The sequence below is a fragment of the Zeugodacus cucurbitae genome, chromosome 5 (assembly GCF_028554725.1).
Source record: "Zeugodacus cucurbitae isolate PBARC_wt_2022May chromosome 5, idZeuCucr1.2, whole genome shotgun sequence".
NCBI lineage: Eukaryota > Metazoa > Arthropoda > Insecta > Diptera > Tephritidae > Zeugodacus > Zeugodacus cucurbitae.
Window position 1 is genome coordinate 1,576,492 of NC_071670.1, and position 17,789 is coordinate 1,594,280.

Genomic DNA, 17,789 nt, shown 5'->3' on the forward strand with positions numbered 1-17,789 from the left:
AATGACGCATTTTAGACATAAAAAGATTGGACTGGACTTACAAAAACAGTCTGAGAACAGAAGTTTTAAATACAATGAAGCTGGCGGGTGAGCTCTTTCTTGAAATTTCGACGTTAGAAATCAGTGAACACGAAGTAATCGGCTTCAACTACATATATGGCTCTTTGAATAGCAAAAACACAATTCTGCCAAGAGAAGCTACCTTCGAAAAGCTGAAATCATTCACTCTTTGAAAACGTCTACGCTAGCTTTTCAAAACCAAACTTTTCAAAAATAAATGGAATCACTTGGGAGTCGTAGAGGTATCGTATGATGGCATAGATCTTCCAAAGTCGTCGTAGATTTGACAGATGATATCATATTTTTCGCGAACCGAGAAGACATTTATTAAACCCTTTAGAAAATATGTTCTTAAAAGATGTCTACGTAGTGAAAATTCGAGCTGAAATCTAACCCTCTGAAGTCGGGCTTTATAGGCAACTTTTTGTGGTCACGAAACGTGCACCAAAATCAATTTGTTTTTGTCGATCTATGTCTCTCTTCCTCCTTCTCTTATTTAGCTTCGACTGAAATTTGGTCTCTCTCATTTTTGCTTAATTGCCTAGCCGAATTTTATTCTGTTTTTTTTTTTTTTCAATTTTTTTCTTGTTGTTTTTGTTTTTGCCTACAATTAAATAGTCATCAATCACACGCTCTGCACCTGAGCACGTATTTGTATGTATGAGTGTGTGCTCTCATGTATGTATGCTATCACTCCGCTTGCCGCAGTGCTTACAAGCATTAAACAAGCAAATTGCATGCGTAAAAATAAACAACTACGACAATAACAAAACGATTTGATGACTGTCAGAGCGCGTAATTTTGCGATTTTTTTGTTTTGTTTTTGTACCTTGACAAAAAAAAATTGCCTATGTTTTTGCGTGTTTGCGTGCACCTTTTTTGGGGTTCACTGATTCGGCAATTTTTATTCGATTATGCGTTTCTTCATGAATATTTCACATATTTTTGTGATTTAGATTAAGTGAGTGCGTCTCAACTAGTAAAGGTGGCAAAAAATTCGCTCAAAAAATCAGAAAATTTTTGTTTTCATAAAAAATGCCACGTTTCGCATAATAAAGCTCTAATGACTCAAAAAAAAAAATTATAATGTTGAAAAAAAAATTAAGAATGAACATTTTGGTTTTTCGAAAATTTTTGGAAAGTAATATTTTTTGAAAAATTTATTTATATTTTTTTCAAAAAAATTTAATAAAAAACGTTTTTTTACTACTTTTTAAGTACTCACTTTTTATATATTATGTCTAAAGGAACTCTATTCGCCAAACCTCTTCTTCCGTTTAGCACAAAGAGTGCTTCTCTCAATTTCCACTTCAACTAAAATATTAAAATAGAAATTTACATAAAAAACCAAAAGAAATTAACGCCTAAAACTGAACGCAGCACCAGCGTTCACCAGTCACTCAACCGGCAGCGTTCATATTTTCAAAGTGAAGTGAGCGCCAAGCTGGCCAATGGCCTGGCTGTTGGTCATGTGAAATTAGGTTATCACGTTTCGAAATTGCCGTTTCTGCTTATTAAAGTGAGCATTAAAAATTAGCTTCGGCTGCTAAAGTGTGCGACAAATGTGCGGCAACACAGTCGGCACGGCACTCGAGCGCTGGCCAGCGGACAACGAACAACAGGGCGTATGATTGATGTTGATTTCGAATTGGAGCGTGAATGCACCACAAAATGGCGGTGAAAGCAGGGAAGGGCAATAAGCGCAAGTGGGAATGAAGAAAATTAAAGTTTAAAGCAAAAAATATATATAGTTTGAGTGAAGCCAATACTTTTGTGTGGCTGAAGTGGAAAAATCGAGCTTACTGAAGTGAAAATTGTAAAAGCAAAATGCTTAGCTAATTTAGAGTAATATTTTTCATTTTTTTTATAATAAAATAATATTTTTTCTATTTATTAATAATTTATTTTGTCTTTTTTTTGTAATTTCAGGCCGCCTCACCGCGTTGGGAGCCACAAATCGCGGTGCTCTGCGAAGCTGGCCAAGTATTCCAACCGCAATACCTCTCCGAAGAGGGACGCTGGGTAACGGATTTGAATAAGAAAACATCGGGCGCCACATGCTTGCGCGACAAAATGGATCTACTGGACTACTGCAAAAAGGTGAGTCATAAAAATCGAAAATTTGCAAAAAAATAATAAAATTTTATAGAATAATATTAAGTAGCCCAACCCCAAATATCGAATGGCTTAAATCCAAAGTAAAAAGACCTTATACAAACACCATGCGCTGCGAAAAAGGTGTGCAAAATGGGTCAACTGTCAAATGGATGCAGAGAAAAATTTATGAAAATTACTTTTGGCATCTACATACATATACACATACTATCTACATCACTCTATGCATATAGAATGCAGACACTTTGCGCTTCTATTTCACTCCTTCATAAATACACACACACACACACAATATATAGAGCATTTGCATTTTTATTGCTGTGCAAATCCCTGGTAATACCCATCCTTAAGCCACTTATCGATTGCCAGGCGAAACCCTAGCCAAAAAAACTAATTTCATTTCGCACTTGGCTATTTGACTATTTGGCTGCACTTTTGCTTAGCACGAGATTTTGAAAAATTACAGTTAGGAACCGCCCTTCATACACATATATATGTATACGCAGCGTCAGTTGTGTGAAAAAAATAGCTAAAATCACTTTAAGGATTCACGTGTTGGCGAATACTCTTGGTTGGCGCTGGTGCAAGGATGACAGCAGTTTTCGCTTTTACGTCGGTTAATTTTCGCAAAAGGGTGGTTAGAAAGTGTACGAACTACTTTTAAAAATTTAAATTTTTTGATATTTAAATTTTCGAAATTCTCAAAATTTTTGGAAAATTCCTTCGAGTTCGAATTCGAAGTTTTTTCGAAATAACAAAAAAGGACAATCAGAAATCAAAAATATAGTTTATGAATCATTAGCTGAAAAATTAAAAGACTGAAACTATTTTCGACTTCGAAATCGAATTTTTTAGTAAAAAAATGTTATTTAAATGTCGAAAAGGTGGCTAATGAATCATTTGCTGAAAACTTACAACTGTTGAAACTTTCTTTCAAGTTCGAATTCGATTTTTGTTTTCGAAATTAAAAAAAAAATGTAAATGCGTTGAAGCAGATCTTTTTGAAAACTACCACATATGTAGCTTTCAAAACTGTTTAAAAAAATGTATGTGTTAAGATTGTTGTGTTTCGACAGCACTATTTACTTAAGTATATCATCATTGAAGCACTTTTTAACTAGTACTCAAGTCACTAGTTTCATATTACACCAACTCCTTCCTGTTTTATGTTTTTGATCAAATATAAAATACCTCCTTCTCCCATTGGGACTCAAAATTAATGGCTGTAATATAATATACACTGTATTTGTAGGTGTGTCAGTAGTGTTGCTGATAGAGGAAGTGTGTTTCAAATGTGTCAGAGAGCGGAGTGCTGGTGGCGAAAAGGTTGCTAAAATATTGAATAACTCCACGTGCCTTCTCGCTTTGCATCTCCCAGCGCTACACACCCTTTTCTCTATGTTTGTGTATGAATTCTCTTATAATATATGCGCTTCGGGCGTGTTGTTCATATTATTAAGCGTTTGTGGACGCCAAAGCTTTACTATTACTTTGTTGTTGTTGTTCTTGTTACGTTTTTTATTTAATCTTTTTGACAAATAAAAATTATTTTTGCACATTTTTCCGCAATCGCGGCAGATTTTTACCAACTTCGCCTAAAGTCTTGAATTTTTTCGCCATACACCGCACCCACTTCTACCATGCCACTAATGGTCACACTTGGCACTCGCATCCTTCACTTGTCTCAATTTTAAGTACATTTTTTCATGCGCTGCAGTCAGCGTAAAATCCTTTTCGTCCATTCCCATTCTCGAAAGCTTTCGCTTTGCATTCCCTGCCGTAGTGCTTCCTGTCCTGTCCTGCCGCTTCATTTATATTATTTCACTCACACCAACTTACTTGCTCACTCACTTACCCACTTGGCCTGCGAGTTGTCTGTGCGCTGACCCGCCATGGCGTATGCGTGACATTTTGCTGCAATTTAATTTATTGCATAAAATCAACGAAAAATTGCACTTGTTTGTGAGCAGCATTTCTGTTGCTCGTTTCAATATTTTTTCCTTACATTCAGCGTTGCATTTATTTAACTTGTTCACGAATTACGCTGACTTGGCACGAAGCATTTTAAATACGGAAACATTTAGTCAGCAACATATTTGACTATCAGAAGAGAGAGAGCGAGAGAGAAGAGAGTGGAAAAAGTGCATTGAGATCTTTAGAAGTGTCCATTGGAGTTTTTCGAGGTGAGGAATATCTCAGATGGTATTCACATGATAATCGAATCTGTCGTCTAAAAGACGATCGTGGGATGAGACACAAGTCTGTGAGATTACCTTTGAGTAGGTGCTACTTCAGAGTTATGAGACAAATGGAACATTTGACTGTGCTTACATCCACTTTGAAGGCTCTTCAGCGATATCCTTGCTGTTCGGGAATCAAAGAGGCCATGAAATCTTTCACGTTTCAAATTCCCAGTCAGACCTTACTCTCACCCTTCCGCACTGTACTCCCTAGTTGAATATAAGCAGATAAGGCGTTAACCGATTCTTAATTCTTATTAACGAATTCGCTAAAGTTTCATGATTTTACACTTTCACAGCAAATCGCTGTCAATTAGTATATAATATATTTTTAATTTTAAACAGTGCCAACTTTTAATTGTTTACTGTCAGCTAAACACTTTAGACATGCTTATCGCTAAACTATTTTAATTCCTGCAAACTTTGTGGGATTCTTAAATTATCTCAAGTGTGAGTTTGCATGTGACCAACAAAAAACTAGCCTGGCTACCCTACCCATCCAACCCATTCTGCAGCATCTTACTTGAACCGACTACATGTCTTGCTGTAATCTGTACTTACCGCAGTTCACCGTTACTTGACAGCATTCATTTACTTTTCGCACAAACCTGACCGCAACTTCTTGACGAATTCTCGGCATGCCATTTGCCTTCAACCGCAAACAACTGCTCTACTCTGTCCCTCTCTCTCTCTTCTTTCGGACTGTCTACGAATATTCTCTCGCATAATTGCCCAACTCTTCTTGCATTTACCTGTCAACCTGTTTTATTGCCTGTCAGCCTTCATTGCTGACATTGTTTATAACCGCGAAGTCCGCGCGACAATTAAAAAAATGAAAACAACAAAAACATGCTTTCAAATAACACGTAGTGCTAGCGAAATTGCCCCACTTGCCACCTAGGCAGGTAGGCTTTTGTGGCCTCATCAGCGAAGACAATGGCAAGCTCATTTGATGCGCTTCATTACACAGCCGAGCGCACGAGGGAAAGGGGTGTCGCCGCAAGTGAAGCGCATAAAACTATAAACGCAAACACATACGCAGTCACTCTCATACACATTACGGCTTTCTGTTGCTGCATGACAGCGCCTGGACTCGCTCCGGCGGCGTCTCCATCTCATATTTTGCATAAATTTAATTAAGCGGCAATGTTGCTCATACGCCTCGCTGCATCGTGTAATTTCGTCTTTTATGCGCTGCAATGCAGACGCGTTTGTGTGTGTGTGTGTGTAGTGGTGTTGGTGATGTGCACTATGCATATATATTAACAACAACAAATTGCCTGCTTATTGACATTGGCCATAAATAAGCCATCTTCCTTCTTCACGCTGATCCTTTGTCGCACGCGCTCGTTCTCATTGTGTCATCATAGGCATGCATGTCATTTTTTAATCAAAAATAACTTATTATATAATTACAATGCGAAATATTTTATGAACAAAGGCAATCTGTTGCAACGCACGTGCGCGGATCCTGGAGCTTTTGTTTGAGCTTAAACAAATTATCATCCCGTGGCTTTTGGGTCGGCCGGCTTTTTGCACTTGCAGCAGGGCATTTAAAGCTACTGGTCACTCTAAGAGGAAAACAAGCTCACATCGATTATTTTATTGATAAAAATTAGCTTCACATCTTTATTCTATATTCAAAGCAAGAATGCCATATTTTAATATACCAGACAAATCAGAGACCAGAAAGCTAGCTAGAGCATCCATTACAAATAATGGTCGAGTCGAACTGAATTTATTAATTTCATTTCTCCAAAAAGTTGTTGATAAGTATAGGAGACCGACTAGGATGATCCGTTTTCTTTCAAAGAATAGTTGTTCTGTTTCTACTACACTCCCATCTAATGATCACAAGTCAACTGATCTTTTGGCCTTAACCATCTGTATCCTTCTTCTTCTTCTTCTTGACTGGCGTAGACACCACTTACGCGGTTATAGCCGAGTCCACAACAGCGCGCCACGCATCTCTCCTTTTGGCAGTTTGGCGCCAATTGGTTATACCAAGCGAAGCCAGGTCCCTCTCCACCTGGTCCTTCCATCGGAGTGGAGGTCTCCCTCTTCCTCGACTTCCACCAGCGGGTACTGCATCGAAAACTTTCAGAGCTGGGATCTGTATCCTCTCTAGATGTCATTACGTCATCACTTCTTGCCTACTATTCTATCTCGAACTCAAAGCTGTGGCTTCTAAACTGGCTGTCATAGTCTCACGAGAAATCTTACAGATATCTTCGGGATCTTGAACTAGACTTGGTTACCATTTTTTGTTCCTACCTCGAAGGGTAGATAATTAAACAAGGAGAGACTGTAGTATTTACCAGTTATTCGAAAGAGAGTCGCTCTGGAGTTCTTTCAAATTTAAATACTGGCATAGAGTGATAGTTCATTCAAACCTAGAACGTTTGTTGGGTCCAGTAAAAAAACAAAACTGTTTACAACACATAAGAACCGGATCTCCCTGTCCTCTCGGATAAAGCTCCCGTTGTTTTCCAAATATGTTTTCAGCTATTTTACAGTAATTATCGCATATACATTTTCACCACATCTCCCCCCAATCTATGCACCGACTTTGTTGTTGTTGATAATAAATATGCATTTGTTTATTTCTAAATCTAAGCGGAAAAAATACAAAATAAAAATAAAAACATGTAATCCAAACAAAAATATTTACGAACTAAGATTATACAAACAGTACATATACAACTAACTAAGAAAGACACAAACAAATGAACCGTGTAAGCCTTATCAGCAGCAACAACCTCCAATTGATGACATTAAACGCTTTTAGAGCGCTCAGGCTCAACAAGATCACTGCTCTCTCTCTCTCTCTCTACCTTCTTGCTCTCGCACTCCCACACTCTCTAAAACGCGCTCAGCGCCGGAGCTTGTTCTGTTGATCGCCGCCGAATGCGTCGCGCTCAATGTAGTACGGCGAGCCGTCGGGCTTCTTGCACTTGTAGCGTAGCTTGCAGCACTCCGGGAACGGCTTGTCCATGTGTATGCGCTCGCCGTTGTTGCACTTCTCGATGCGTAAGCGGCCGCAACTGCAACGAAGGCGAAGTGAAAACGAAAAGTGAAACGAAAATTAGATTAATGATGGAGCAAAAGTATTTACTTATATAATGCTGTATATATATACATAATGGCATATGTATATGTATATGCTCTCGTGTATGTCGTATGTGGCAAAGAATAATTAAAAGTTAGTGCAAAAAGTGCAGCGAATAATTGAGTTGTGTCTGCCGCCTGTTTGTTTAATTGACTCAATTAATTAATTTGATTAAAATTGCAAAAGTGATAAGTGCACTTTCTGGTGCATATACTATATACTATACACCAGAAAGCGAACGTGCTATATATGCCTATAAACTTATGTTTATTATATTTATTAGCACTCATTTGCAATGGCCTTGGCTTGCCAAGAGAGAGAATTGGAATTTACATTTTTTGTTTAATAATTCATAGTAAAGGAATATTTAATAAAATTTAAGGCTACGACTTGTAGAACTTATTCATAAACAAAGTTTTTAAGACTTTAAATAAAAATTATTTTTATATTACATTTATAAATAAATATTTTAATACACAAAAATTAATAATTTAATTTTTTTTTTAATTAAATTTTTTTTATAAAAAAATTAGATCAAATTTTTTAATTAATTAATTCACAACAAATATTTCTAAAATATATTTTTTTTAATAATTATTTGTTATTATTTTCAATTTCTTTTATTTGATAATTCTTTGTTAGATTTATCTCTCAATTTTATATTCGTTTTTTCTGCGCATTATTTTTTTAATATTAGGTCTACAACTTTACTTCCGCCGTTCCGTAATTTTTTTTGTAAATTTAAGCCTTTTTTTGTATAAAAACGGTTACAAAAATGTTATACAAAATATTGGCTGTCGCTAATACTACTTTTGACCATTCTTTCTGGCAGCATGCGTATTCCGTGCAAATGTCGAGAATTCGGCTCAAAAAGTGACATTTTCAGTTGAGAATAAGTTTGGGATGTAAGCAGATTTCTACAAATATTTTGTTGGATCAATGTTGACACAAATGTCCAAGATCGATTTAAAACGATATAATCGATCTAATCGACCAGTGCTTGACCCTAGAAACATCTATATTTTTATTATATACATATACATGTTTTTATTTGAACAAATCTTTTTAATTAGTTAAAAAATAATATTTGATAGAAAACTGAATAAGATTATGTTTAACAATTTTGGAAAATAAATTTTTAAAATTAAAATTATTGAATTTTTCGATATATTTTCTAATTTTTTTATATTTTCAAACATATTTTAATTTCAAATGCATACCTTTTCTTAATAAGTTCGTTAAGTCATTATATTTTCCATAAAAAATATTATGAAGAAAAAAAATTTCATTCTTAAATTTTTGTTTATTTAATTATTTTTTTTTATTAAATAATTAATAATTTTGTTCAAAAAATATTTATAAAAAAATTGCTGATTACAAATTTTATAAATTTATTTAAATTTTTTTTAATTTAAATTAAGTTTTTCATTACTGAGGTAATTTAATTTTTTATTATACACTGTTTTTATTATATATTTATATTATTCCACTCATCACTTCCCATACCATCACCAGCGTTAACGCATTTTTAATTACACAAAATATTTTTTATTTTAATATTATTTACAAAAGAATTTATTCCTTTAAATTTCCTTAATTATGCGAGCGAACTTACCCCTCAATGAATATCGAACCGTCCTGATTGCAAGTGAGGCGCTGGCACGGCGCAATGCCCTCATTCACGCCAGGCTTCAGTACATCGCCGCGATAAATACACTTGCCCGGGTTATCTAACAGAAAAGGGTTAAACAATGAGAAAAATGTAGCGAATGGTAGATATTTTTAGCGAACACAAGCGTTGATTTCACTTCTTATTTTATAATAAACTTTCAATTTTTTTTATTAAAATATATTATTTTTAATCTTCTTCAATTTTATTGTGACTTCTTGAACTTTTACACTTTTAAAACATTAAGTTTCCACACACCTGGATCGGCCGGTATTAGTCCCGAGTATGCCTCGGTGGTGCTGCTATGCAAAAGCAACAACACCATCGCGCCGGTTAAAAGCAAGAAATTCGGTAAAAACACGCTTTGTCGTGAACAGAACATGTTGAAACTTAATTGAGAACTGAGCTGAGCTCACAAGCGCCGACGTGCCCCAAGTCATGCCTGAGGCGCTTGAAAACCGAAAAGAGCGAAAGGCGAACGCTCAGCTGGCATTTAAATGGTGGCTTATCGGAAACAGTTGGAGCTCGGAGCAGAGCGGCTTGTTTTCTACCAGAGAACGCTGTGGGCGCTCGTTCGCTCTCTTTCTCTCTCTCACACACACTCTGTAGGCCTATAGGTTTGTCAATTTTAATTTTTTTTTGCAGTTTACGCGCTGAACTTGCACTTATTGTTGCTGTAAAATATTTTTATAGAACATTTTTCGTATTTTTAAATATTTTTGGAATAATATTTTATTTTTTAATTTTTTTATATTTTTTCCGCATACATTTTTGCGTGGTTTCATTTTCATTTTCCATTCTGCTGTCTCGCTGATTTGCATTTATATTGATTTGTATGTTGTATTTATTTATTTCGCTTCACAATTGTAAACACACACACGAGTAAGTATTCCGAAACGTTGTGGGGTCAGAGGTTATCGTGTCGTTTTGTTTGACAACGCCATAACGGTATTACTCTGTGTATTCGAAATTTGAGTCTCACACATACCGACAAATGTAGGTTCTATATTTATTTTTGAATTCTTCTAGAAATATTTGCAATAAATTCTCGTTTTTATTGCTCTATTTCACTCTTTCGTTTTCGATAATTCACTGATTCACTACACATAGTCAATTGTGTGTATACATATATGTATATGTATAGAAATAATAAATTAATATTTCCTATTTGTCTGCGCTGATATTTATGTAACAATTTATTAAATTTTATTTATTTCAACTTTTGCCTCGCTTATATGGTCGGCCGTTCGGCTGGTCTGCGTGTAGTTTATAGCTCACGCCGCATATTGAACAGTTTCTATGAATGAAAATTCATTGTTCACATGACAGCATTATCTGAATATGGGATTCATACATATAGAAACATATTTACGCTACGCATTTCATGTCCATTCTCCTCATTCTAAGCCAGAGTGAGTACATTGGGTTCTAAAGCAAGCCTTCTCTAAACTGCCTTCACTTTTAACCTTTGCCTTGCGCAGCAATAACAAAAACAAATTATTCGAATTTCATTAATTCAATTCGAAAAGTAATAAAATAACAACAATAACAAAGCAAAATATATTTGTTGTGCTGAGGTGTTTTACGCAACTTTTGAATATTCATGAAGCGCTTTTAATTTCGAAAATCGCACGCATTTCTAGAAAGTTTTTTTTTTTTTCAATGCGAAATATTGTTCCATAACAACAAGGCATAACAGCTGATACCGAATTTATGGAGTTTTGAAAAGAGCACTTTGCAGTTGTTTAATATTAAATTCCATGGAATTTAGTTTCTTTACCGATTATAACAACCGTAATTACTCAGTAGTCGTCTAACACATTCCTGGTAGTTTCGACACTATCATAGAGTTGTATTTGGAACTGCAGAAGTAGACAAACAGAGAGGCATTTTCATATAATGACCATATCAGCTGGGGTCGTACGACACACTTAGGTCCTTAGCGAGATCCATTGTACTACCACCAGAACTAGAATCCCCTCACACAACCATGCCATCTCTGAACTTGCGAGTCATCGTCAAGAAAATCGCGACCGATCATTTTCATTATATTCCTGTGCAAAGCCTTGCATCCACATTGAGGATGTCCTATAGTCTTCTCCTCTTTTACTTCCAGGCAGCTTCTTTAGTAATCATTGTATCGCTGTTAGCACTCATAGTAGAGTTCTTAAATCGTACGTTTTATCATTTCAATAGTCGTCATGTACGGCCCTTATTCCATTCAGCTGGAATAACTCCTATGAAATCAGAAATATGCTGTTTGGGGTCCATTTTGACCAAAAAAGCTTTTTTAATACACTGCACTACTGCTAGAAGCTATGCAGTTGAAGACAGTGAAGGAATCCTTGAGTACTGATGTTGTTTCAGAGCAATACTGTAGATATAATAGATAGATTCTGTAGATATAAGAAGCATTTTCGGAAAATCTGACATTTTTCGTCGGAATTTGAAGCCTCATTCTACTTATTGATATTATTGCTAGTGACTAGCTCGCTTTCCAGGGATCCGTCTGAATATCTTCGAAACCCTGTGAAGCTTTAGTTATGAGCTCGAGTATTTCAAGCATATTAAGATCACAATAAGATCACAATGTATTTAAGATTTACCTACCCTTGACTACCTATAGTAGAGGTAATAATCATATTATCCAATATTCCCCTGCCAAGAATATTGGTTGGTTTAAAAGGGAGGCGAAGAGAGCCTGGCCGCAAGCGGCCGCACTTAGGCGTTTATTAGGCCCATTGTGCTCCCTGCCAAGAATGTTACTTCATCGAATGGCTCTAACGGAGCTCTCTCGCAGTGTAGGTCCGGCATATTGTCTCAGCTTCCCTATAGTTAAATGTTTCAAATAGTTAATAGAAATTTCAACAGAAAATTTGTTATTTACAACGCTGATACGCTTCTATTACAAAATCACTTGATTCGCAATTCCAAGCATTTCACTCCCTGAGCCCTTGCAAACCTCCTCTTCCTCGTCTTTATGCGCACACAATTGATTCATCGCTTGTGCTTGTGCTTGTGCTAGTCTCTCGCAGTGTCGCAATAAATCAAAATTTATATTTCCGAGATTATTTTTATACACTCATTCAATTATCGTTGAATCGTTCCATATTTACTTTGCCAGACACATACCAAACACTGGTATATATGTATATGTATGTGCATTGAAGAGGCATTCAAAGAATGAGCTCGTCGTTTGGGTATTTCGGTATGTCTGTGTGTGTCTCTGTATTTATGCCAAGTGCTGTGTTTCAGTGTTTATGTGCGAATTCTGTGAGCTGTGAGCTGTGAGTCGCAATTGTGCTAAATTTATGCGCAGCAGGCTAACAACTATACATATACATACAAATTTACATGCCAATATATAGATATACATATATGCATATATATATGTTTATATATGTAAAATATTGAGTGAATATGGAAAATAGTGAATTTTCAGTGCAAATACAAAACATATTTAACTCTTGGAATTCTCTGATATTTCCATTTATTATCAACTCAAGCTTAGACAGTTGAGAGTGTCGGAAATATTTTAAACTAGTTTATCTTGAATTGTGGCAGGAGGCGTGCCATATTTACCGAATCCAATTGGAAAATATAAGACGTGGAATTCGATTTGCGAAGAACTCTTAACTTAATCTACTAAAGCTACGCTGTCTTCTAGCTGGTTTAATAAATTAAACTATTAGCTTTAAGAATGCGAAAGAGGTTATCCTCTCTGCACTTAATGCCGTTTAGTTTTGGAACTACTTCCCAAACTCTTGATCTTAGACAACTGAGAGATTCCAACCGCAGCTCGAGATCTGAGATAAACGAAGAAGGCTATAAAAACTCGTCGAGACAGAGGTACTGATGGACAATTTTTATTAGCAAAAACTAAATAATACTTTCCAGAAGGGCCTAAAGCTGGAACCTGGAAATTTTTCAGGACAGTACCTACTTTTATTGGCTAAAACTCATTCCTTTGATTAGCGAGATTCTTCTGTTTCAACACATTCCTCTACTTCGATTGTATTTCCAGTCAAACGGTCGCCAAAATGTGCAGTCCCTTCGGTTAATTTTCAATATTCATCGAGGCATTATTTTCGAAATCTTCGATAGGGTTCTCAAAATAATAGTTTAAATGGTACAAAGAGTCCGACCAGCAACTCTAAACACCCTTAATTCAAGATTTACTTAACAAAAGCATGCATTTCTTGTCCAGCTTTGCGCTAGAAATATTTTGAATTCTAATACAATTCAATCAGAGTCGATCTGCAAGGTGACGCAGTGTAACTAAAATTAAAATGAAATTTAAACAATGCAAAAAAGCAAAACAAAATAACAAATTCAAGAATTATTCATGCAAAAATGTTATTTTGACGCAAAAATTTTTGTGAAAAATATAAATGAAAAAGGAAATTCTAGTGAGCAAAGGTAAAAAGGAGGAAAAAACAAAAAACATAACGGAGTTCAATGTCAGTGCGCTCGGTGGCTCAGTGGACTTGCACTTGAACAAGTGTGTTTGCTTAGCGAAGTTCATGAGTGGCTCTCATACACAAACTCAAACACTCAACCACACATATATAATACGCAAAGGTTGTTTATATATATCCTATATACTGTATTTTGAATGTAATTGTATGCGTATTTGCCCTTTGCCCTTTGTGTGTCTGTGTATATGTAAATGGCTTCTGGCCGCCAGCAAGCAAAGCAATTAAAAAATAATACAACTAGTAGCTAGTTCTAGTACTCAAGGTGCCCACTACCTTTGCGAGTGTAAATGCAACCCTGTGTGGGAATTCATCAAATAGTTTTTCGCTGCAAATTGAAATTATTTAAAATTTATAAAATTAAAAAAATGCTTAAAATTGCATTTTTTTTGGAAATTACACACAAACTGCATTCGTTTGCTTAAATATGTTTCAGGAAATGGTGTTAAATAGTTACTCCGTTTTATTTGCCATCCATTGACTGCCTCACATGTTCAATAAACCAACATTTTTATATAAAATTCACTTTTAATATTTGCAATAATTACATAATATATTGATAAATAAACGCAATATTCTGTTGATTGAATGCATGTTTTTGTTTGCTACACAATAAATAATCACTTTCCACTTCATTTTTATATTCTCCTTTTCTCCCTTGCATGTGCAAACTCTGGCTCATGCACCCAATTATGTTAGATTTTGGTGTTACCATATCTTCCTCTCTTGAAAGATTTCCTAGAATTTTGTATGTTCATTTATTGTAAAAAATCACGTAGTTTCTAAATTTGCAAGTTAGAACTCGAAATTCCCATGTTTTAGTCACTTTTTCGCCGAAATTCGCGATTTGGCGCATATTTTTAATTTTAAAATATTTTACGTAATCTCAATTTCAAACATTTTTCAATATGTTTGTAGCGCATGCGATTCTGTAAAATTCAAAATTTAGATCACTCCAATCCGTCCAGCCGTTCGAAAGATATTCGCATTTTTGTGTTTCGCAGCCACCTACTGCCTGCTCCTGGTCGCCTAGTAGAAATCCCAATTTTTCGCTGCAAATTGAAATGCATTTTTCCGCAGTCGACGTCGGCAGCATCGGACAGCAGTGAAACAAAAATGCTTATAACTTTTGAAGCAGTGGTCGGATTGGAGTGATCTAAGTTTCGAATTTTGCAGAATCGCATGGGCTATAATCTTGACTAAGAAGATTCCATTTAGAAGTTGCCAAAAAATTTATGAAATTAAAAATATGCGTTAAATCGCGATTTTTCGTGGAAATTACCCATAAAATGCATTCGTTTGTTTACATATGTTTCAGGAAATGGTGTTAGTAGTTACTCCGTGGTATTAGCCATCCAATGAGTGTCTCACATGTTCAATAAAACAACATTTTCATATAAAATTTTAATTTTAAATAAAAGCCATATTCTGTTGTTTCAAGGAATGTTTTTGTTTGATACACAATAAATAATCACTTCTACTTCAGTTTTATATTCTCCTTTTATTCTATGTAGGTATAGTTTATCTTTTGACCTTACATACAAACAGTTCAAGTTTTCTTAACTGATTACCTCACACGGGGAGCTGAGTGAACGGCATGCAATCGCCTATTTGCTACTTGCATCCTTTTCAGACCAGTTCTGAACTAGTTTTTCATTGCAAATTTGTTTCATTCAAGCAACTTTTGGATAGGTTCTGTTCGTATAGATGCGACTGCCAAAACCACGCTAAACATGTATGTGGTCACCAAAACTGCTGTGGAACTATTTTTAAATGCACCAACAAATATTTTCGCCACACACAAAAAAAGAAACAAACAAAGCAACGAACAAAGCGATCTTTATGCGCCACTAAACTTGTTTGTTGGCAACAAAACAAAGAAAAAATTATAAAAATTATAGAAATACGCTGTGAACTCACCGAAATATACCGTTGTTGTAAGTAGATACCGCCTATAAATAGACGCGTACGCTTGCGTGCCTCCGTTTCAATGTCAAGCGTTGGCACGGCTCGAGCGTGGCGCAGGACGTGCTCAAGTATACTGCAGCAGTTTGCGCTGCATTTATTTTGTACATTTCATATTTCGAAGCTTGGACTGCCTTCATTTTCTCTTTGTTTTTATTTCTTGCTTTGTTATTTATTATTATTATTACATATATTAGTTTTTATTTTATTTCATTTTATTTTAATTTTTTCTTTTCTTTTTCCTTTTGTTCTCTCTTTTTTGATGTACATGTCCTTGTTTCTCAAATGGCACATTGTGGCCTTCGCAGCGCCAAGCAGCGACACAGGCTACATTGAGACATTGGAATATTGAAAGCTCACGAAATATGTCAAAAGCAAAGCGAAAAAAAAAACAGAAGAAACAGCGAAATGAGGATGCACCTCCACAGTTGCTGCTGCTATGAGGAAGGAAGGATGTGTCAAAGGACATGAGCAATAATGTCAGGAAGCTATTGGCAAGAGTCAGGATGCACATCAAGCGTAGAGGATGCGCATTAGCTGCCAAGGAAGTGACTTGGAATTCGAAGTGACTTTTTTCGTTAAAGTAATGAGTGAAAGTGGCTGTTTTCCAAAGGAAGCTTCAGAATTTAAAAGTAAAGTGGAAACAGTCAGGTAACTACTTGTCTTGAAAGCTTTCCATAACTGTGAATACAAACACAGAAGTAATGTGAGAGTTGTCTCGAAGCATGCTTGAGCAAAAGAAGGTTCTTCGTATAAAATATGAGCTGCCTGTACAAGGAAGTCGGCGAAAATCTTAGAAAGATGACAATTCCAGACAACAATATTGACAAATATCCGTCCTTCCACCGGTTGAGTGTCAAGTAAGCTAATAAGCCTGCCTTCACTGAAGACCAGATGCTTCTTTAATTTAATAGTTTGAGATATGGCTTTCAGATTTTCTACGCTCATCTACGGTACATCTATACTTTTTACTGTTTACATAGCTGCATTCTCATGCAGAACTAAACAAAGACAACTACCGTTTCATCCTTGACTTGTGCCGATCACTGATTTGTGGTTTTGGTAAAACCTATAGAGTAGATATATAGATAATAATTTCTATTGATTCTAGTTTAAAGAAATGGACATCGAGAATACTGTGATGGCATGTGACACAAAGCGATCGGCAGCAATTGTTAGCCTTCAAGAACAATTTAAGAGCATCGTCGTCTCCTGCAGAAGAGACTGAAATTTGGCAAGTACCATTTCATTCCGTTTCAGTTTCAAAAAGTCGACTGCGTCAGCTCATTTTGGGCAGAATGAATTTCATCATCGACATCGAAAGCTTAGCTGGAACATATTTTCGGCTGTCTGATCGATTCTTTAATGGACTGACGGTTTTATATCCGGCCTTGAAGATTATAAATGAAAAAATAATGTTTCATTCTCTGCAAAGACATCTACTTAAGTGAAGAGGTCTCTAAAATGCCTGCATCCAAGACTAGACATCCTCCTTACTCACGAAATGAACGAAGTAGCTACAATTAACGCAGATTATGCATAAGGTAAAGAAGCTTCTTCCTCTGGGACACTTCCACCATAGTAAAGTTCCGAACTAATATGCAGCTGATAGTAGAGCCCTCAGATTACCTATAAGCTGTCTACTACCACTAATCAAAGAGAGCCTTGATACTCTGAAGAACATTTGTATATCTTATGCAATAACAAAGATTAAACATTTTAAATTCGATTTTTATTATAATAAATTAGCCATTTAATGAAATAAAATCGATTTTTCAACTTCCTCAAAAGGATTGTTTTTATTTATTTCCACCAAATCAAAGGGCAGCTTAGTACCAGATACTTATTCTGCCCCCGTTCCTACTCCAACTAGCCTTTACCCAGTCACCATTGGATTGCAGCAAACGGTAACAACAACACCAACAACAAACAAAAAGAAAACGCGCTGAATGATAATGATGTCGCCCTCCAGCGGCCAGCAAACTGACTTGAGAGCTCAGCGCATGGATTCACTTGGTGTTTGTGTGGCATTGTGTGGGGCCTAATGCACGCGGACTTACTCGAATGACATGTGTGTTTTTTCTTGTTGTTGTTGTTTTTTTATGATATACTTTTCTGTTTGTGTGTGTGTCTTGTGCTTGGCCTGTGTCACCGGA

The 17,789-nt window shown here is 35.9% G+C and overlaps 2 protein-coding genes across 14 annotated transcripts in view; one reads left to right on the top strand and one right to left on the bottom strand.

Annotated features, from left to right (window-relative positions):
- Positions 1-17,789, top strand: part of Appl_2 (amyloid-beta-like protein) — a 137,982-nt gene that overhangs the window by 86,056 nt on the left and 34,137 nt on the right. For all 13 annotated transcript variants that reach the window (XM_054232386.1, XM_029040543.2, XM_011184763.3 and 10 more), the window contains one exon: positions 1,990-2,160. In XM_054232386.1, the coding sequence (XP_054088361.1) occupies positions 1,990-2,160 (171 nt within the window). The remainder of the gene's footprint in view (positions 1-1,989; positions 2,161-17,789) is intronic.
- LOC105212644 (uncharacterized) lies at positions 6,984-9,671 on the bottom strand. The gene is made up of 3 exons (XM_011184753.3): positions 9,452-9,671; positions 9,140-9,254; positions 6,984-7,459 (listed from the first exon to the last, which is right to left on the bottom strand). The coding sequence occupies exons 1-3, from the start codon at positions 9,573-9,575 to the stop codon at positions 7,288-7,290; spliced, it is 411 nt and encodes a 136-aa protein (XP_011183055.1). The 5' UTR covers positions 9,576-9,671; the 3' UTR covers positions 6,984-7,287.

Excerpts from the sequence above, each read along its gene's own strand:
- LOC105212644 (XM_011184753.3), bottom strand. The coding sequence starts at position 9,575 with ATGTTCTGTTCACGACAAAGCGTGTTTTTACCGAATTTCTTGCTTTTA. Across the intron at positions 9,255-9,451 it reads ACTAATACCGGCCGATCCAG|ATAACCCGGGCAAGTGTATT; the intron begins GTGTGTGGAAAC and ends CTTTTCTGTTAG. Across the intron at positions 7,460-9,139 it reads GGTTCGATATTCATTGAGGG|TTGCGGCCGCTTACGCATCG; the intron begins GTAAGTTCGCTC and ends CCTTCGTTGCAG.